Source organism: Leuresthes tenuis, unplaced genomic scaffold (assembly GCF_036924035.1).
Source record: "Leuresthes tenuis unplaced genomic scaffold, fLeuTen1.0.hap1 SCAF_12, whole genome shotgun sequence".
NCBI lineage: Eukaryota > Metazoa > Chordata > Actinopteri > Atheriniformes > Atherinopsidae > Leuresthes > Leuresthes tenuis.
In genome coordinates this window covers 24,081,588-24,104,290 of record NW_027325366.1, presented here as the reverse complement: position 1 = coordinate 24,104,290, position 22,703 = coordinate 24,081,588, and the positions used below count along the sequence as shown (strand labels likewise).

Here is a 22,703-nt window from a genome sequence, read left to right as displayed (position 1 = left end):
GAGCTTCCTGTTTTTATCCGTGCCATAAACCGTCAGACTGCAGCCAGATAGACATCAACAGGCTTCCAATGCTGTCTTCCACTTTCAAAGAAACATTGATGCTCAAAGTTTGTGAATCTAATGCTGTGCTAGAATTTTAGGTCATACAACTCAGTCGCCGGGATGTAATTATGTTCTATTTGACCAAGTAGTGAATAAACATAGCCAATCATTTGTGTGAATTATCCCGAAGGCTTAGAAAAGCAGAGAAAAATGGCCCTTAATGAACTTTTTCAAGGTCACAGGGTTGACAAAGATAATTGGGTGACATTTTGAGCACTTTCTTGTTGACTGTAACTTCCAGCGTGCTTTTACTTCCTCAACTATGAAGTTTTACCTGGCAAGCCCTAAATAAAATGTGGCTGATTATGATGGCGAGAAGTCTCAATACTAAGCACAAATTAATTTTCAATGAACATAAGATTTACAAATGTATGGTGATTTAAGAGCAACTATATATTAACATACTAAAATAGTTACAAATGGTCTAGTACGGATTTTAAGTATTTATTTATACAAAAACAGTGATAAAAGAAAATAAGACCTCTGTTTAAGATGTGTTAAAATAACCTTAAGCCAACAATGTTCAATTAAAAAAGATTACTTTCAATATCAGTAACATAGCACAACAGTGTCATCCTAGTTGACTATTTAATCAAACAAAACAAAATGCTAGAGAGGTAGAGAGGTTGCCTATATCAGCAAGTGACTAACATTTAGTAAAGAGTTAGCATGCACTTTTTCTGTGCAACATCAGCCAATACATCTCAAATTTTATGCACATCTCAGATATGATATATGCTTTGATAAAATTGGAAAGTCTAATTTTACACTGGAAAGCCCATTTATGGCAACACAAAATTTTGCCAATCAATCTACAATACCTTAAAAGAAATTACACATTTGTAAACTACAATATACATAAGTAAATCTGTTTATTTCTTTGTTTATTGACACATTAGTTTGCAACAAGTATTGATACTTCTTCTCTTAGACTACATTCCACGCCTCCAATTTCTACAAACTCACACGTACAGATGGCTATAAAATTCTCTCAAATAATTGTATTTATTTATTTTTTTAACAATTTCTGTTGATACAACAACGTTAATTGTTATATTGTTGATATGAATAATCTCAAATACTTTTTTTTTAACTTCTACATTCTTATTGTTTTAATTTTTAATAGCAAATCACGCAAAATTCCACAAGCAAAAAGAGTCCAAATGCTTGTGGTATGCTTTTTTTTCCTGTTTATGGATTTCTTTTTGGTTTTATGGTTATATGAAGCCCTGACATTTTTTTTCTCGTTGAACTGAAACTTGTTTGGTCCACCATACCATAAGGTATACTATGATGTTATTTCTGTATGCATTCACAATGTCACTGGGAAGGCAGAAGCAACAAAATAAAAACATTTCCAAATAAATTTAGAATGAAGAACAGGTCAAAACCACCAGACAGCTTCTTTGACATTTAGAAAAAAGAAAAACCTTACCTTCTTTTCTTTAAATTGATTAAATAAGTAGAAAATATGTCTTTGGCCCGTACCTTCATGTGATTGTTGAACAATTCCAAGTCACAATAAGTAGCTTAAAATGAAGTCTTTGATTGTGCTACACTTGTCAACAGTGCCATTCAGCTATGCAGTTTCAGAGGGGATAATGATGGATAGCAGAATATCCCTCCATTCATTTTCATAATCTTCCCCTGTGATTGAGATTCTTCCCCTCTCAGTAACATGCTTTTTACTGGAAGGTGTGCTCCCCACGGACTATGTGAGAGGAGAACTCATAGCGGTCTTTGCTCCGGTGACCACAAATGTTGCATTCCAGTGGATCTCTGTATCCGTGGCAACCCATGTGGATTGTGTACATGACATGGTCCAGGAAGAGCACTCGACAGTGCTCACACTGGAAGGCTCGCAACTCATGGCCTTCTCGCCCAAACACCCGCACCCCTTCCTGATTCACAGGCCTCTCTGCTGTCATCCGCATTATCCCTGTTACCACGCCTGCCCCACTTCTGGGTGATGCATCTCTAATCCGCTCGCCTGAATAGACCACAGCTGGGCTGGCTTGAGGCCTAAGACCAGGATGGGCATTGCTGCTGTGGTAGCTCTGCCTGTCCTGAGGGCTGCTGCGAGCTGAGTCAGCAGAGTCAGCACCACTGTTGCTGGGTGATTCCTCTTGTCCTGGCTGACGTAGTTTGTTTTGTCTGCTTAAGAGAGTGGGGCCATTTGAGGTGGGGTGGCTTGGGTACTCATGGGGTTGAGGTGGCTGTAGTGGAAGAGTTTCACAGTTCCCTGGACGTTCTGTTCGTTGGCCCAGTGGTAGGACATGGTGGTAGAGGGGGTTGACAATGGGCACTACTTCAGTCATAGACAGAGGAGGGCCATGATGGTGGAGCATGGGACGTAGGGTGTCTGATCCCAGGTATGTCATGGTATTGTTGATAGTCTGATCCATCATGTGGGCAGGTAGCAGCTCAGCCTGCTTTTCATACTTTAGACCCATCTCATAGCCTATATCGGGATAGCTGTAACGAGCCATCTTTTCACCTACAAATAATAAAGTTGTACAAAGAGAATGAGTGATCGAAAAGGCAATGCATATTTCAGACTGCATGATACAAATGAATAAACATAAATGGGTAAATGGAGTAAAACTCTTTTAACATTTTTATCTACAAACTATAGGACAAACAATATGCACACACACAGTATGAATAGTGCTTTCCTTTCTAGCCTGTCAAGCTTATATTTTGCTGTAAATTCAAATCTTGCTTTTTTTCTTTTTCACAATTTGTACTTTATGTTCGAATCTAATGGGGTGGAAAGCCCCATCCATCTACAACTGCACTGTTTAACCCCTCTTGAACAGGGATGCGGTAAGCTGTTTTCTCTCGATAAGAACAATGGCAAAGTTACAGGTGTACCTAACCACAAAAACATTTCCTTGCCTTTCAGTCCTTTGTTTGCTCTAGCTTGCTTATTCTCTTGTTCTAATACTGTGGCAAATAAAAGAAAAGAAAAAAAAATCTGAAAAAAAACTGTAAGGCAGTGTTAAAATGATACAATGGTATGATGCAACACTGTTAAGGAATGGATAATCAGCTTTAAACTGAATAATCATAAAAACAAAGGAACTAAAAAAGTCTACAGTGTTACCATCGTGTTGGCTTAAAAGTGAACTTAAACTAATATAGGCTTGGAAGAAAAAAAAAAGTTGAAAAACATTTAACAGTATTTGTCATATCAGGACACTGGATAGTTGTGCAATTTAAAAAAAATCAAATTAAAGTAATTTGTAATAAAATCTAATAATGCAATACGTCAAAGTATTCATATTGGTCTTTTTCTGTGTTTTTTTCCACAGTGAGTAAAACAAGTTGTTGTATGCCAAATACTCACCCACAAATTTCTGAGGGGTGGTGCTCTTCCTCTTGCCCACATTGTGCAGTCTTTCAATAACAGGCGGACGATCAAAGGCAGCCATGCTGTTGGCTTCTGCCAAGGGCCTGGCCTCTTTCGGAAAATCACCTTTAAAGGGCAAAAAGACAATTAGAAAGAGCAATAATGGATTTGGCCCCCTTGTGGGACGTCACCCTTTCCAGCTCAGGTACTTCACTGGAGGCCTGGAACCTAAAGGGTTCTACGCAGAATCTCACTGTCTATGCTGTTTCTAAGACTGCGCTCTTTGGAACGAAGATCTCTGATGTCATTCCTGATATCTTCTGAAAACATTCTGCTGGTTTGTGTGCTCAGATTACTACAGAAACCACTGTTGCCCTCACTTCCCACATCTTTTTTGCTTCCCCTTTACCCTCCGTATTTTTTGAGTTTCTTGTCTTCCTACTTCTTGATGTTGCTGTCGCTTGGGATTGCTACATGTACCACCACTGTCTTCTTCTGTAGTTTGTTCACAACCATAATGTATAATTGGTTAGCTACTGGTATAATAACCTGGTTGAAAGAGGAGATGGAAGCCACTGATATCGAGACAAGAAAGCTTCTCATTATCCTCACGAGCCACTATCCTGGACAAAACAATAACAATCCAGAAATACATCAGGAAGATGGCCCTCAGTGACAAAATGCTTGGTGAATAACAGCTGAAACCCAGCAAGAGAGAGGGAGAAGAGGAGGAACCATCATGGAAGAATAAACCTATGCATGGCATGTAACACTGAAAGGATTTATCAATATCAGCCACTTCTTCAATCTATCAGTGGCTAGAAAAGGCTTGTCTAAAAGACAGTATAGAGGTGCTAATCATGGTGAAGGCTGTGCAAAGAGGCAGGGTTTAAATGCAGGTAGGTATGACATACATGCATACATACATACATGCATACATACATACATACATAGAAGACCATCGCCATGTGGCGGGAATAGTATGTAGGAACATCTGTGCTGAACATGGGTTGGAGGTCCCGAAATAAAAGTTGGTGATATCTCTAAAGGTGGTTGGAGAATGATAGTGCTAAGATCCTGACGGACTTCCAGATCCAGAGTGATAGAGTGAAGGTAGCTAACAAACCAAACGTTGTGGTGACTGACAAACAACAGAAGTAGGCAGTAGTGACAGATTTAGCAATCCCATGTAACAGCAAGATGAAAAAGAAAGAAAATGAGAAGCTTGAAAATATCAAGGGCTGAAAGAGGAAGTTGAAAAGATGTGGGAACTGAAGGTGAACAGTGTTGCCAGTGGGAATCAGAACACTACTGAAACTGTGTGAGTGTCTCCAACAGATCCCTGGAACAAAATCAAAAAGATCTCGGTCCAGAAGAGCGCAGTCCTAAGAACAGCTAAGTTACTACATAGAACCGTCAAGCTCCCAGGCCTCTGGTAGAGGACCTGTGCTTGAAAGGGTGACCCATGCACATGCCTTTAGGTGTCGTAAAAGGCTTTTCCTCTGTGCATTCTAGCACTTATGCTGCATTTTATGGAACTGTGTCTTAGTATATGATACTGCTCATAGTTTAAATTTTTGCATTGACTTTTTACCTGTGTAAGGGCCCGGGTTGGCAGTAGAATCCACGCTGATACCCTGGAGATAACTGTGGCAACGCTCTTTGTGTTCTTCCAAGGAAGTGCGCTGTTTGTAACTCCGTCCACAGTAGTTGCACTTATGGGGTTTACCAACTAAAAGTAAAGACAATCAAGGGAAAACTGTCAATTTCAGTGAATGATGCATCATAGGTAGCATCCAGTGCAGCAGTATTCAGGTAGTACATAGTAGTAAAAGCCTGGGAACAGCAGTACAAAAAAAGAAAAAGAAAACTTCTAAGATCATGGAGGTTCCTCTACTAGTATAAGGATTCCACACAACTGTTGCCAGACTGAAACAAAGGTTGTGGGCGACATAGAGTTGCGCCATAAAGTCTGCATTTCAAAACGCTTTGGTCTGTGAAACACAAAGCAAACTCCCACTGCTGCAGCACAGCATGAGTAAATAACAGAGTTGATAAAGCATCCCATAGTGGTGGTAGGAAACTAACTCCAAGTTACACTTCTATGGAGGTGGTGTGTGATTCATTGTGCCATTTCTTTTTTTATTCAAATCCTTCCTATCTAAACAAATGAAAGCATAAACATATACCTTCTTTATTTACCTCACTAAAGTTATTTGCACATCTATCCTTCCACTCATCCACCGTGTTTTAACATAAATTGATTAAATCATTAAGTTACAAGATTAAATTATTTAGAAGACAAATGCATGATTTTGGTAAGTGACCTGTCCTTGACATTATCTAATGAAAAATTCAAAAATCAAAAACATGCATCAGAAAAGGCCCTTAGTTTTGAGCTGACCTGTATTGAGCATGAGTCTAGTGCCACATTTAGTATGAAGCAAAAATCATGCAAACACTGCTGAGGCAATAGTTCTGTGTCCTGTATTAGGGTACTCTCAAAACTAATGTAATGACTCATAAAGGGAGTCAGTGAGTAAACCGGAGGCCACATAAGCATACTACTGAGAACCAGACATCGTCACTTGCTGTGAAACGTAAGAAATTCGCTGGCATAGATGTGACAGCTACTACAAGAGGATGATGTTCAGATAATCCAGTCAGCTTGTCACTGTGAGAACAGAGAAACCAAGCACGTTTCAGTCTGAGGCATGAAGGCTGAAACAAACACACACACGTATTTTGGAGGTGGGTGATAGTTCACAAACTGACATCAGCACCCTTTCTCGCACAGAAGGGCACTATATGTTTGGTCTTGAAAAAAACGTATCCAAAAGAGGTGAATAAGATCTGAATATTCCCCAAACTATACAGGTTACATAACATTTCCTGGACTATTTATTTGATGATGATATGTGTGTATGAAATAAAATGACAAAACTATTCATGACCAGTCTTACATCAGCAGGCACTTGTTTTTTTTTTCCTGTGATGTATGTCATTCAGTACTTTTGTGGTCTATCAATAACACTGTAGGCAGAACTAGAAACTGGGGTTTATTATATATTTTAAAAGGTTTCTATATTATTAAAGTGTAGGTAGGTTACTGCGAACCAACAATATTCATTCTGGGTAATATAAGTTATTTCAAAATGACATAGTGATGGAAATTATTCTCCTTGCTGATTTCCAGCCATGAAACTCCAACAGTGGAGTACACAGCATTCACTTGCTTGTTCTCAGGTTGTCCATATCTACATGCTCCCTCACATACACAAAAAGAATGTGGAGTTTGTGATTTATTTATTTTATTTTCATATTTATATAACCACCCACACGCAACCTTGTGCAGATGTTGGATGGACCTGAAGAATCCACCTTTCAGCTGTTCTATTCTTATTCATGCAAATATTCCACACAGTGAACTCAGACTCATTTTGACTGATTGGATTTGGCTAATAAATGTCAGTGTGCTTAGATTTTGATCTTAGCATATATAAAACTGCTCATCATGGTGTTCCTGTATTATTGTTTCACATTGACTGTGACTGGGTGGCAAATGTAAACTTCCAGTGTAACACACTCTTTAACCATCTGCTTGTCTCTCACTCTTGTTTTCAGTTTTTTACTGTTTTTTGTTTCTATTTCTATGCTTCTAAGTTTTTTTTTCTTTTTGCTACACTCTTTCTTCTTTGCCCAAGACCAGAGCTGAGAGGTTTGCAGCACTGAGACTGAGTAATGAGTTCCTGGACTTAGCTAAGAATCTGGAATGCTCAATGTGGACCTGGTTGATAGCGGATGACAAATTGGATGGAAAGACTATTACTGGGGCATCACTGGCAGAAATGACGGTATTGTCTGAACTGGATTTCAAAAGCACAACAAAGGGGAGGGCCTATCCTCCAATAGGAAAGTGGGTTAACAGTTGAGAGAGACAGCCAGCACTCGCCATGTGTTTCTCAACAGAAAGTTTCCTCAAGACAAGCAACTCAGAAACAGCTTGTCCTTGAAACACAAGGCAGTCACAGCGATGTCTGTAGCATGCCAGGAAAAATGTTTTCTTTTCCAAAAACATAGGTCTGAAATCTGCATCTGCCTCTGACTCATGCTGACTATGGCAGGAGAACATTTGAGAGGTTGCAACAAGATGTGAAAATAATGACAAACATTGTCTCAAAGGGAGACTGTGGTGATTAAGGACATACACAGAGCAGTGAAGGAGACTATTGCTGTTAAACAAGCTATTTAGAAAAAATGTTGCCGCATGGGTCTGTCTAAATATATAACTACAACTTCTTCTTTTCTTATCTTTTAAGCCCTTCTGGTGCTACAACAAAGTCCCTTTTGGGTAATAGACGTGGATGAGTAAAAAGGGAAGAGAAAAGGCTGAGGAAGAGGCTTACCAGCATGAGTGCGCAAATGACCAGTGAGGGCATCGCGGCGCCGGCAGGCGTAGCTGCAGAAGGGGCATTTGAAAGGTTTTTCACCCGTGTGCAGCTTGATGTGTCGCAGCAGGTTTCCCTTTTGGGTGAATGACACACCACACTGGTTGCACTGGAACGGCCTTTCACCTGAAGGAGGGGTGCACAGGAAGTGAGTACTTCACTCACCATGGTTGATGGTTTTCAAAATCTATCAACAATTCTGCTGAGATCATTTTTCCTCCCCAACTGGACTAACGTACCGTGTGTGTACATTGTTTAAAAGTAACCACTGAGAGATGTTTTATGTTTCAGAAATGAAACATGTCTCTCAATTTGAACACACATGATGTGCATGAAATACTTCTGGTAGGTATGCAAAAAATGAATAAATACTGTAGTTCATTCTTTATTTTGGACAGTAAATCCCTCCTCCATCTACAAGAAACTAAAATATAATAGTATTTTTTTACATATGTGTTCTGCATAGTCAGAAATTTGAAAGACTGATTTGCCTGGGAGGAGGACTTATGAAAAACATAATAATCATCATTTTGTTGGACTTTTATGAAGTGAATAGCATTTGAATGTTTGTCGTAATAACCACGATATTCTCAAACAAAAACTAGAACACTGAACCTGCATTCTCTGTACATTCACTTCAGAGAGTTTTCTGCAGGTAGGTGTGCAAAGACATCACAGAGCAGAACAACATCAACACTGCTCACAAAAAAAATAATAGAAGTGCATGTTCTTGGATGTATGTGTCTATATGTCTGTCTCATGAAGTGGGCGTAACTTGAATTTTATATTGAGTGGGATACTGTCTCCTGTGTTAGTGGGAAATATTTTGATCTGCTGCCGGTTAAAAAAGAGATATCTGATCCTAATGTGGTGACAACCTGAGCAGTCATGTCGTCAGTTGAAACAGGTTGCGGAAGATTCCTGGGATATTTTTTTCCTTGATAATCATTCAAAGGCTAAACTATTTTCTTTGTCTTAAAAAATACAACGAAAAACTCCACCCACTTTTGAGGGAAACAAATTATCTCTGACTCACTGTCTTGGTTAGAAAAAGTCAACTCCTTAGTATGTCAACGCCTGAAGATGTTCAAAAAAGACATCCGAAATATGAGACATGTCTTCGTTACATGCTCATGATGACATTTGGAAATACATTATCTTTACCGTTCGGTTGTCGATTTCCTGCATCACCTGGTGCATTTGGTCCTGATAAGCCATTCTGTTCATTGCTTGGGCTGCCTGTCATAGATTCTTCCAATGTTGCTCCTTCATTCCCTGTTTGGCCAATTTCTTCAGGTGCCGGGCTGCTGTTGTCAGCTTCTTCCGCTATGTCTTCTTCTTGTTTAATTGTCAGCTCTGTAAAACAGAATATGTGACTCTCCTAACAAGCTCATTTTATAGTTTCAATGTCCTTTTATCATATGACACTGCTAAACAGCAATTGTGAACTATGCCGTTTCACAGACTGGCCTTGTATTGCATGGCTATGTCTTTACATTGGGGTTAACTGGTCTGTGCTGCTTTCCAATGGGTGGAATTTACCAAAACTATAGAGATTGGTTAAGGCAGGAGGGGTGAAAATCCTCTGCAGAAGTGACCTGGAATATAAAGGCTTCAGACAGTCCGCGATGGTTACAGCGGAAGTAGAATAAACTAGGGTTACAGAAAAAAAGAGACCAAAGATTTGCAATAAAATGTATGTAAGTGTGGAAGCTTGACTAAAAAACAGGATCCGGATGGACTGACACAGTGATGAGTAGACACTGTGAGAGTAATAAACAGGCTGGTCTGGTTTCTGGCTGTCCCTGGGGAGAAAAGGAGTGTCAGAGGCCCATCGTTGGCTGCTGCTGACTAGCAATGGGAGCCTGGTTGGATGACAAGGGCAAAAGATTGTGCAATAGTGTGCGTGCGTGCGTGTGTGTGTGTGTCTCTACGTGGAAGACAAAGAGCATATGTGTGTGTGGAGGAGGCAGGTGACACGAAAAGTACCTCAAGCAGTCTCTGCTTATCAGTCACCATTACTGGGTAATGATAGAGAAAAAAATAATCTTTCAAGAGAAAACAATTTATTGGCAGCAGATATGGCTACACCTAATTTAGTTCTAAAACTTATACAGCCTGGTACATTAGTTAACCTGCTTTTTTTCCCCTAACCTTTATTTTATGTGTTTGTTTTAAATGATCCAACACCATTATATTTTTTGGTTTTATATCTAAACAATAAAAAACTCAAAACAACACTGCGGTATTACTTGTTTGGTCTTACTTACTTACAGTGATCTTGAATCCTATAGGGACCTACACATTAAAACCAGCATGACAGAGATGAACAAACAGAGAAAGTCTAGAGAAATATAGAGACTACAAAAAATGAACTATCTGACAAAATCCTTGCAGTGATCAAACAAAGTGATCGATAAATCTCTGGTTTTAATACATTTGGTCTTAGTAAATGTATCATTTCCATCAGTATCAAAATGCTGGTATGCATTACATGAGGATAATTGTGTTTTTGCTGTTTGAATTTTACTTTTGCAAAGTAAAGATACAAAAGATGCAAAGATACAAAAGTGATTGTGTGTTGTGTAATAAAACTTGACCTGATCTATCCCCTGCAGCAAATTTGACTTTGTTCCTGCTGTAGGGGTAGCAGAAGATTTCTGAGCATCAGGCTTTTTTTTTAAAGTTACAAGAATAAAAATGTTGTTAATGTGTTCACAGGAACGTGAAAGTGGCCTTATATGGAGTAAAACAAACACACATGCACACAAACCCTGTGGACACTCTCCAAGCACAACTCACTGATCCTGACGATCCTGTTTTGGGATTTACTGGGGCAATAAGTGAGAGCTTACATGGTTGTTGTTTCACTAAATCCTTACACTTCACTGCATCTATCAACTGTCCTCTTAGACTTTGGAGCAGAATCCATTGAACCCTCAAAGTCCAACAACAAAACAAAAAGTAGAAATTCAGCAAAAAAAAATTTGATAGACTTAATGTGTAGATCTTTTAGAAACTGTATTCTCAAAGCTTCAGCTGTATGTTTCTGAAGTACAGACAAACTCTTATCCCAATACCCATGTTGAAATCAAGCCTCGTCTTCGCCAGCTGTATCCTGGCAACACGGAACAGACCTGAACGTCCTTGCTATTCAGCTCTGTGCATCTTTACATCTGTCTCTCCATTGTGGCAGAGCGGAATTCACAGAGTGGTCAGATGACGATATGCTTGAATATCAGCTGCGATGACAAAAGCAGCAGCAAAAATGATTAAATAGTTCTACTCCTCTTCTTCATTTAACACGGTACACTATGGGATTCATCAGAGTGTCTCACAATCCATAGATAAAAATGAACATGATTATTGATTGAGGGGTTGACTGACAGTAAAACATTATGAAGAAGACATTCTGTTACCATGTCCATCCAGTCAGTCATCTAGACTATAAAGCTGCAATTTTGTTCCTCCTATTATTAAATAGAATGTTCAAGCTGGCACGTTTGACAAAGCAGTTTTTGCACTTGTGCTAAACATCTATAGACAATGTGATGCAGTTGTTGTAACAAAGCCTCAAATAGCAAATCATGCTAGCCATCATCCAGAATGACAATATTACTGTGAAAACCACTCCCCAGCCCAGCTCTTCACCTCTCTAAAACTTGTGGAACAAAGCTTCCCTTTTTCTTACTCAACTGTCCTGTCTCAATTGGTTTCCTCTTTTTTTTAAGTTGCTACTTCATAGTGGTATTGCACAAGATAATTTGAGATAGAGTGTTTGTGTAGAGTTTTGTGCACAATACTTTTTCAAACGTATATACTAATTACAAACAAGCATGCTAAGGTAACATGCGAGGTCCATGATGAACTACGAGGGGTAACTGCCCTCTGATACACTGATTTTACACTGTAACTGGTTTAAGGGGAATACAGTAAAACAGCAAGACGGAGTAATAAGAGTGATATGTTTGTAGAGAGATTACAATTAAAAATATAAAGAATTAACAGCATATGTCCATAGTGCTGTTGCTCTTACAGTGATGGGTATACATTTGTTGAGCACTCACCACTGGGGGAAGTAGGACCTTGAGGAACTGTCTGTCCATTAGATGCTGACATATCTGCCAACATTCTCGAGTTCTCCTTACCGGGAGAGCATTGGCCGTTACCTGGGAGACACAGAAACACAGCAGTCTTCACTGTGCTGTAAAAAAAGGCAAGTATTTAAAAAAAAAACACTGTTTTATGTTTATTATGTTAAATATCAAACCGAATACTGAGGGCCATTTAAAAAAACGGGAAAGGCAAGGTTAATATGAAGGATATGAAAGACTTAAGCAAACATTTCATATTATATAAAGAATGAAAAACATAAGCCTTGTGAGATGTCTTTCCTTCTCATTAAAAGTCTTTATTCATTCTCAGAACCCCCTCCAAGCTGAAGCAGGATGGTAAGTATGGAGGATAACGTCCGAATGCAGGGTGTCACTAACTGTCTTTATGACCCTCTGGGATCCTGATGTCCAGCAAATGTAGATCAGATTGCATCCTCTCAGCACTCTGTACTGAACCAAGGTTATGGATAGCCCAGTGTCCACTCAGAGGGAGAGCAAACCAATCCCTTATCCCCTTACACTGCGGCCCCATCAGGGTCACTAGAACAATATAGTGGCAACAGGCAAACACTCCCTCTGACCCAGGTGTCAGAGCCCTTAGGAGCTGCAGTAAGTCATCATCTACTCCCAGCAAGATTTTACTGACAACTGTGAAAAACTGTAGTAAATTCTTTGATATGACCAGACCGCCTAATGCTTTACAGCTGCAGCAAAGGAAGCAAAAATCAAAGGACAGCATCACATGGTACATCTGAGGGGATGCCTTGTAACATGTTATTGGTGCTGCACATGTCTGAAATGATCCATCATACATGAAAAAGAAACCAAGTTCAGATCTTCACAGGCTGTGACAACTCATATTCATTTGACAGCCTCTTCTGTAGTTTTGTTCCACTGCAGTGGCAGCCTCACTGAGTGGGGCTTACTGGGAGACAATGTCCATGACACAATCCCTGGGCCTGGGCTCAGGTTGCACAGGTTGTGGTTGGAGGAAATCTCAGGTGACCAACAGTGGCTATCCCTTAGCAATGGTGTTCTAGAGACAGAAGTGGCCCAGATTTGTCATAAAGGATTTTCTGTTAGCATTCTGTGACAGATGCTGACAGATGCCCAGCTGCACAATAGTTAGGCATACTCAAACTTAACCTAATAGTTTTGGGATGTCTGAGTTTAGCATAACAAGGCAAGGGTCCACTATTAAAGATTTCAACGCAGTATCAGTGTTTTGAAAATTGAAAGGGCAAGATAAATCGCTTCTCACGATTTAATGTAGTTCAAGACCTAAATATCCTGGTCTTAAGGAGACCATTAGAAATCGAATCCTGCTTACATAATGTTTTTTGCTAAAAAAGCTCAGAACCAAAAGCTTAAGCTTTCATAGATTGAATCTAAGGTTTGCGTTGGTGTTAGTTTTGCATTCACTGAGTCAAATCTATATGAACAGTAAGATCAGAATATCAATCAGATATGACTTGCTGGGGAAAAGATACTTTGAGTAATGCACCAAATTGGGATGATTTAATGTGCTGGTGAATGGAAAGGAACAAATGCGTTCACATGAAACTTGTAGGTGTCATTATTGCTGACTTATTACTGAAACCAAATGAGTACATGTATAGCCTCTTACGTCCAGTCATCCCTTCAAGAATCAATGGCAAACAAAGTTTCTGATCCTACAACTTATTTAAAAGAAATCACATGCAATCAAAGGTGTATCTATGTTAAGGAACATCACACTATGAAAGCAAACAGATAAAAAACACGTTCATGCTGCACCTGCCTGCTTGTGATAGCAGAAAAGATGAATGGAAAAAGGCTCAAAACCACCAACAACACAGCATGTGCCGTGACAAGGACGTCCATTCCGCCTTGCTCGATACACATGCTACATGGGAACTGTTTTTGCATGTCAAACCTTGACACAAACACCACACCAGACTAAAAAAAGAACAGAAAAAATACGAAGAGCCTTCATGTAGTTTAATTACAAAAGTGTTTCAGAAATGTGCTATTAATTGCCCAGCTAAGCATGCACTAGTGGTGTTCTTTTTGTAGCATAATATTTTTGTGTACAAGAGACCACCTTGAGAGATGTTAAACCTGCTACACTCCACCTCAAAATGTGACCACTCATTCAACAGGTCACATTATGTATTTTGGGTTTTTCCCTTTACTTGTGTGACAAATGTGGCTTTTGTGCACGTAAAATACTTCTCTCCTTCAGGAGTTATTCCCCTGCTAGCAAACCAGGCCTTTCTTTCTTCGCTTAATGACATCACCTTCTAACACATGCCTGCTTAGTGTCTAGTTTGTTTTTTGTCAAATGTAGAATGAGCAGCACTCTGGTACGCTACTATTTTTTACCAATCAGCTGACCAGTCAAAATGGGTTTGGCCCGTGAGGAATGACTGTCATTTTTTAAAGATGAACTACATCATGTTGAATATCACAGCTATAATATTTCCCAAATTTGTTCGGCGCCTTGGGAATTACTTTTTTTATAACCTCAAGATGTCATTGTGATGCAGTTGATCATTTAGTGTACTGTAACTACAACTGCAATTACAATTGGTAAATGGTTATATGTAAGACAAAACAGGGGCAAGGATGACAAATAATCATTTTGTCCGAAACAGCGACATGTGCATGAGTAATTCCTCTCAGAATCAGAATGACAAAACATGTGAAAGAGCATAAAAATGAGAACATGAGATAATCTGTGTAATAAATGATCATTTTTGGTGGGACTTTGGAACAACAGCATAACATGTCTATTCTTAATTTTTGACCACTGAACAGCATTGTTGAAAACAAAACTTATATCGGCAGCAATCAATGGTCCTGCCAAAAAAAAAAAATAGTATTCAAATTCAGTCATATCAACTTAAAGCAAGATTGATCTATTTTTCCTTCTTCTGTTCTTTTTGTTTCATACTACACTTGTAAGGCGATCAGAAATTGAAACCAAAAATGGTGAGTCTCATAAAAATATGCACGCTGTCAGGCTGAATGTCTCATACTACTACTCTGACTCACAAATGCTATTACAGTTAGTTACATGAAGACCAGATGAACATATGACTTTCCACTCTGGTGAACATGCACAATTTTGATTAAATACATATTTTCTTCTTGCAATCTCTGTCTCATTTTGCATCCAGTTTGCTTCTAGTGTCACAATGTTGCTGTACGGTAGATTCACTTCTATCTACCAGCCACATGTGCGAGGAGAATGTTGCACAATACATGTACTCAAGAACTGTATTTTTCCCATACTCTCCATAATCTTGAGTATTTTATTGATGTGCAGGTTCTTTACTTCTTGTCTGCCAAATTTCACAAGGAAATATTGGACTTTTCGCTCCACAGCATTTTTCGCAGTACTGATTTGAATTATAAAAGACTACCCAGGAACATACGTGCAAGTGGAGTTGACGCTTTTAATTGATGCATTAATTGACTCATTAACAAAAATAAATACTGCCAAATATTATGATAATTGTTCATGTTCTATTTCACTGCAATATGCATTGTCTTTTTTATGATTGTTTCCTCTCACATGTAAGAATTCCCAGACTTCCTTTCGGTTTTAATAATCGACCCATCAACAGGATGATCTAGAGGGAATTAACAAACTAACCAAAATATGCCATCTCACTAATCACAAAACAGTAAGCTGCTTATTTACCCATTAAAACTTTAGTAATAACAATCCAATAATAAAATGCAGAACACTATATCAGTAAAATGAGCCCCATTTCTTGATTTAAGTTTGTATAATTCATACTGTGTGGCAAATAAATGCAGGGCAATGCATTGCTCCCACCATAATTTGTATCTAGTGTGGCTGTAAACGTGACATGTCAGCATTAGCCTTTAAACGGACTCAGAGAAAAACTTCAGTTCCTTATGATGATGTCTTCCAGATTCAGATCTTTGTCCTATAATCTATTCAATTTGTGGTAATTAACAGGGTCGCTTGATTTCACTGATAATTAGCTGCCCAATCAGAACCGGGAATCTACCCACTCATCATGAAAGTGACACGATTTTTCTTTCCATTGAGCAGAGAATACAATTGTCCTGTTTGGCAACACTGCTCAAAAACACTTGGTTGAGCACAATAATGTCTATGTGCAGTTTCAAGGTGGAGATGCACAAATTGTACATGTGAGGATGAATTGGTCCTGATAATATCTATGCATTGATTTTGCATGCACAGCCGCCTTGACGCTGACTCAGAATGTAGTCTGAGCAAACTTTAACACATTTTAAACAGTTTCACCCACATTTTGAGATACACCAAATATTGTTCTTACCTATACTATAATTCTTAAGTCAAAAGAGTGAATGTGAAAGAGACAGCAGTAATATTGCACATTTTGTGTATGTTAGCATATTAAAGAATACATTGTTTCATGATGATCAGCAGAAGAGTTCATTTGCAAGGGTGGATTGTAGGTTTTAGCGTAGTGGGGTATAAATGTACATATGTGGAAAGTACAGTTGTGTCAAAAGACTATGATGATGTGTGTCACAACAGGTAGAGTGCTCGACCTACATTTTCAGACACAGTCAGCAAAGCCTAACCAGTGCACTGAGGATATAAAACACATGGGAGAGGATGTAAAGTGTTGTATTCCTTAAAACACAAGTTTTCTGCAGTGTCATGTTCACAAAAATATACCGTCATTTGTTCCAAACAAATAATTTCATAAGCAACCCACAGATGGACAGAGAGGAAGAGACTCCTTTTCTCCTTCCACCTCCACCCTTAGCCCGCCTGCCAAGTGTTCCTACAAACACAAACCCCCAATGGAGACTTAAAAGTCCCCACTGATGTCATCAACAATATGCTACCTGTTTTGAAATACGCACACAAATGCAAGAGACAAGGGGGGCAGGGAAGAAATTCTAGAGACCTACCCAAAGGAAACCAGAAAAGGGCAATGGAGCACCACAAAGTGCATATCCAGTATATGCTGCATTCAACAGGATGTTGCTAATGCATCATTTTCTCTACCTTTAAGGGGTGAACAGGAAAAAGCCTGCACTTAGGGGAAAATCCCTTAAAATGTTTATCATGTTGTCATTGCAAATATCTCTATCTTTTCTTTCTTTCATTTGTTTGAATTTTTCTATTTTTTTTTGTTTCAAAATGCTGGAAGAGATGTAAAAAGCCAATGGAAAAAATGTCAATAAAGTTATAACACAAAGGTTTAATAGTCATTTTCTTGGTAATCAGTAGAATAAAACGCACATTCCATTATACAGTATGTGTATATACTTGTTTAAAAAGTGCCATGTGCAAACGATTTTGTGGACTTACTTGCAGAATAGTCTTCGGTAGTCTCCATTTCAAGTTATTTGGGAGTGCTGCAAGAACAACAAAAAAAAAATATTACAACTAACTTTGAAGACTTCAACACTTATAATTCATATGATTTTGCCGATATGCATTTGTGTTGATTCTTATCTTGTTAAAAAAATTTGTACATTATTGATAATGTGATTGACAATCAAGTAACATCTTTATTTGTCGAGAATGCTGATATAATCGGAATTCATAGCCACTAAGTAGCTTTACAAGTCTAGTGCACATATGTGCATTATAACGACGGTACGTCTGTGCACTTTTCTATTCAGAGAAGTAGTACTGTACATTTAGTAAGCTGCCCTCTATTTCAAATGTGTGAACAAACCTGTTTTAGTTTCACATTCTCGGTCTAAAACAATAGGGTCCTCTCTAAAATAGCCGTTACCTTAATACTTTGATGTTCCCTCTCATTTTCTTACAAAAATTTAAATATATTGTGTAAATGGTACAAATATCAAACACCTTTGGGATAAGGTGACGCCTTGGGTTACTCAAACATGAGCAATTGAAAATAAAAGGAGGTAGAAATATACAGAGTAATAACACGTTTGCGCTGGGATTCTTACATTAAACTAAATAATCGTGACTTACTCTCTGATCCTTTGTGTAAAACACACAGCCAGTACACCGAAAAATTGTCATTGGGAATAAGATTGCAAAAAAGAGGCATTCAACAACGTTTAGACAACTTATGCAGCTTGTTTTGAAACTTCATCTGCATCTGCAAACTGAATATGGGACATATTTTGGCTGCCACAGTTACCTTTGAAGCTGTAGTTCTATGATATGACTTGTAAGCTATTTTGTTAGTTATATTGTTTTGTTTCGGGTTTGTCTGATTGCATCAACTAATAACATATTTTTATTGGGCAGAGGATTTGTTTATGTGTATGTATATAAATATAGTATATGTATCGATTATAATTTTAAAAAGAACATTCCAACAGAAAGAGGGAAGTTTCACAAATAGAATGAAACCAGACTGCTAATCTGCATTGTATCATACTATTGTTACAGGGTTCCTCGAAGAAGATAACATTTAAATCCTTTCATTAGCAGAAAAAAAACACAAAACGACCAACATCCTCTCTCATTTTCTCTTTTTTATCTAGTTTTCTTCTTTCAGTTTACTGTTTGAAAAAAGAAATGACAGACATCAGCCAGACTTCCAGTTTTCTTTAAGGTTTGAGCTCTTCAATAAGTCTGTCTTTTGGGGGAAGCTCTACAGTCAAAACATCAAGTTGGCAAACAACATGTTTCAAATTCTGGTTATTCCAACATGGAAGTGTTCTTTCACTAAACACACTCAAAGACAAAAGCAAAAGGAAAAAGTAGCATGCAATAAAAATTTAAAAAATTTAAAAAATGATTCATATGATTACCTTCAAGTGTCTCCCTTGTGCAATGTGTGTTGGTAATATCAGTCAAGGACGGAGGGAGGGGGGTGCTAAGTTGTCTCCACCTCCCTTTGAAGAAACAAACAGACAAAAAAGTTAATGTTTTCGTCCAGTGAGCTCCCACTATGAAAAAAAACAGGTTTTCTTTTTTACACCAGCAGCTATCCGTAACAGTGCAATGAAAACACTTCACATGAGCAAGTTCGAAAAGACAGACTAAAGTTGAGGAGGTGCGCATCTACAGGTGACTCTCGCTGTGTGAAAGTGTCTTGTGCGCGCCCCCCGTCGAGTTTTCCACTTTAAAAGCGACACCGACGCCGTCCCATCTAGATCTACTCTCACTTAATTTAAACTTCCAGTTCAGTAGAAGTCAGGTACCTGTGAACTGAATGTCGCACGACGAGCGTTTGTAGTAGGAACAAAGAGAGGGAAGACTCAACAAGTTGGTAAGGGAAAGAAAGAGAGGGATGGATCAAACTGGATCCACCGGTTCCTAAGGAATTAACCATAGCGACAGGGAGCAGCCAAACTATTTTCAACAACCAAGGGACTGGAAATCCGTCGGTAGGCAGTGCTGAATAGCTTCTGTGGAGATGTGACTCAAGGTCGAACCGGTAGAGTCTCACACACTTTTACTGCCTCTACAGAAAATGGCAATAATGTGGAGTGGTGGACAGTTAAACGGTGAACAAACGAATGGCAACCACCACGTTCAGATGACACTACCACCTAAGCAACGAACCGTACTATCAATGGAAATCAGGAATTTAAATAAATATACACCTATTTTTGTTGATGTAGGCTATAGGCCTACATACTTTTAAGACTACTTCCTAGTTAAGTCAAAGCGATGGTTTTAGGAAACCAATTTCTTATTTAGCCACACAACTATTAATTTCAACTCTAAACTGTGTGAATGAGCTAAAATAAGGTGATGTTACAGCGAGTTTAGCAGTAAGGAGAGAGTCAATTTACCTGCAGGTAAGCGCATCTCTCAACCAACCATCAGAGACAAAAACCGTGAAGCGAGTTTGGTGGCTATTTTGGCAACGCGCCGTGCTTCTCGTGTAAAGTGATTTTTTTTTTAGCTGGCTGTGATGGCTGCATGGCTCAGAGCTGACTGACAGCTGCAATTCAACAGGTTATCTGATCACCACAGGCTACAGTAGAGCCCGTCTGGTTTTCCACTCATCAGACAGACGCACCTTGTCTGCCTTTGGTGCAGACATGCGCCCCCAGCAGCTCTGAAGCGTCTGTAGACAATTCTTAGTCGAAAGAAATTGAATGGACAATACAGCAGATGGACTAGATATAACGTGAAAACGATACCCGTAATTAGGTGTCTCTCGCTTTCATTTACCTTAAACACGTAGGAGTTTATATAATCCCACGAACTTGCACACTGATCCAGACTGCATGTCTCGGCTTGGAATTGGGTTCATTCTTGTCCGACATGCATCACGTAGCGTGGACTGAAAGGTAGTTGGTCCCGCAGCAGCAGCGGCGGCAGCAGCAAAAGCAACAGTTGTTATAAATCCACCGCTGACTTCCTCCTCCATCTCCTCAGAGCGCGGCAGCAGACGAGAGGGAAGACAACCCGCACGAGTTGCTATTCTGGGAAACTGGTCTGACACAGAGAAACGGATCACACAGTGTGGACAGCCTGCCTCTCTGCTCGGCGATCGATTAGGTTACATGGGGCCTCTTATCTGAATCAGTTTATATCCCTGAGGCTTTCAAACATAAGTGGTCAAATTTAACCCCAGAACACGATGACATATGAAAGTGGCTACATGAATTTTAAATTTTGGCAAAAATATCTACAAAACAAGAGCCCAGCCGACACAGGATATTTGAAGGTTGTAATACCAAAACATAGTTAAATACATAGATTTGAATACATAAATAAATAAATAAAAACAACACCTGTGGATGTATGGTTACTATGATATCCACATGTAATCTACATGTGCAATGATCTTCGCAGACAAAGTAAGAAGCAGCAGTATGTCCCTATCATACAGTCCACAACATCGCGGAAAGGTTAAAGAGTAAAATACAATGCCGCATCTTGTGTCAAAAGACTACAATGATGGTACACGGTTTCAAATATTCACCTGGCACAAATGATGAAGAATTATGTGACACTGTTGGGGTAGGAGCAGGCTGGACATCACTGTGTGGTTTGTGGACTCATGTCTTGATATTTCGAGCTGAAAATTTTAGCCATTGCCATTTTGCTAAAAACAAATAGTAGACCTGAAAACCATGGAAACTGCACAACTTATGAATCACAAGATAGGTCAGCTGTAAAGCATACCCTGTTTTCTATATTCTGCTCTTAAAGTAATGAGGAAAGCAGTTTGCCTTGGCTGCAGATGAAGAGAAAAATAACATTTTGACTTAAATTTTTTTATCGAAGAAGCTGTTTACAACCACAGAACATAGATATATATACAAATAAACTGTGTCTCACTTTCTTTTTTTTTCCTTTCATATTTTAAATATTTGCTGATCATATTTGCTGAAAATTAAATAGAAATAAAAAATATATACATATATATACAAAAGAAATACATACATACAAAACTTGGTATGTATTGGTATATATTGTTCCTCATGAATTTGATGCAGCATGTCCCACAAAAGTTGGGCAATGTTTACCATTTTTTAGCATCTAACATTTAACAACAGCCCGTAAATGTCAGAGAACTGAGGAGACCAGTCGCTGGGCCTTTGGGAGTTATTCCATTATTGACTGATGGGCGAGTCTATCTGCTCAACATCCCTTGGTCTTTTGTTGTCATATATAAATTTTTAATGTGCCAAATATTTGTATTTGTTGAAAGATCTGTGTTGTAGGTAGGCCAGCCCAGCCCCTGGACTCTAGTACAAAGGCCTACTGTTGTAATAGATGCAGTATGTGGTTTAGCATTGTCTTGCAGAAATGTGCAAGGCTTTCATTGAAAAAGAAATGTTGTCTGGGTGGGAGTATATCTTGCTCTAAAACCTAAATCGTCCTTTCAGCACTGATGGTACCTCTCCAGATGTCCAAGTTCGCAGTTCCATAGTCACTAATAAACAAAGCACAGGTAATAAGTTGGATGGTCCATCTCTCCTTTAGTCCAGAGGACAAGACGTCAATAATTCAAAAAAGAAATTTCAAACTGATTTGTCTGGCCACAGAATAGTTTACCACTTTGCAACCATCCTTTCTGGATCATATTCATATGTGTCTTCGCCTTTGCATGATAGAGCTTTAACCTGCATTTGTTGATGGGACTGTGAACGGTGCTCACAGACAATGATTTCTGGAAGTTTTCCTGAGCTCATGCAATGTTTTAAATGCAGTGCTGCCTGGGGGCCCGGAGATCACGGGCATCCGGTATCGATCTTCAGCCATGTTCTTCACAAACAGAGATAGTCTGAAGTTTTTCTAAATCTTTTTTATGACATCATATAGTGTAGATGATGTAATATTCAATGTCTTTGCAATGTTATATTGTGGAACATTATTCGGAAATAGCTCCCACTGTCCAAAAGCATGCATGTTAGGTTAATTGGTGTCTCTGAATTGCCCTTAGCAGTGAGTGTGAGCGTGTGTGTGGTCGCTTGTCTCTGTGAGGGACCGGCGACATGTCCAGGGTGTACCCTGCCTTTCACCCAATGACGGCTGGGATAGGCTCCAGCCCACTCCACAACACTACAGTTGGATTAAGCGGGTATAGAAGATTGATGGATGTTTGGGTCCACTTGTGTTCTCAGAAAAAAATAGCTGTTTTAAAACAGGATGAAATTATTCTGAGATACCATGTTTATCCAATGATAAAAACTATTAAATGTGAATAATTTATTAAGGCCTTCATTTTCACTCTATGTGGCTTGCTAATACCTACGGGAGATAGATGGCTC

At 38.9% G+C, this 22,703-nt stretch overlaps 1 protein-coding gene across 3 annotated transcripts; it reads right to left on the bottom strand.

Annotated features, from left to right (window-relative positions):
- Window positions 1-764: 764 nt before the first annotated feature.
- Window positions 765-20,394, bottom strand: ikzf2 (IKAROS family zinc finger 2). 3 transcript variants are annotated; one of them, XM_072397219.1, is made up of 9 exons: window positions 20,152-20,394; window positions 18,777-18,860; window positions 17,347-17,393; window positions 11,970-12,071; window positions 9,067-9,258; window positions 7,861-8,028; window positions 5,049-5,186; window positions 3,452-3,580; window positions 765-2,599 (listed from the first exon to the last, which is right to left on the bottom strand). In XM_072397219.1, the coding sequence occupies exons 3-9, from the start codon at window positions 17,372-17,374 to the stop codon at window positions 1,788-1,790; spliced, it is 1,569 nt and encodes a 522-aa protein (XP_072253320.1). In that variant the 5' UTR covers window positions 17,375-17,393; window positions 18,777-18,860; window positions 20,152-20,394; the 3' UTR covers window positions 765-1,787. The 3 variants fall into 3 exon arrangements, with proteins under 3 accessions (XP_072253320.1, XP_072253322.1, XP_072253321.1); XM_072397221.1 differs by lacking the exon at window positions 20,152-20,394 and adding an exon at window positions 19,767-19,785; XM_072397220.1 differs by lacking the exon at window positions 20,152-20,394 and adding an exon at window positions 18,945-19,398.
- Window positions 20,395-22,703: the final 2,309 nt, after the last annotated feature.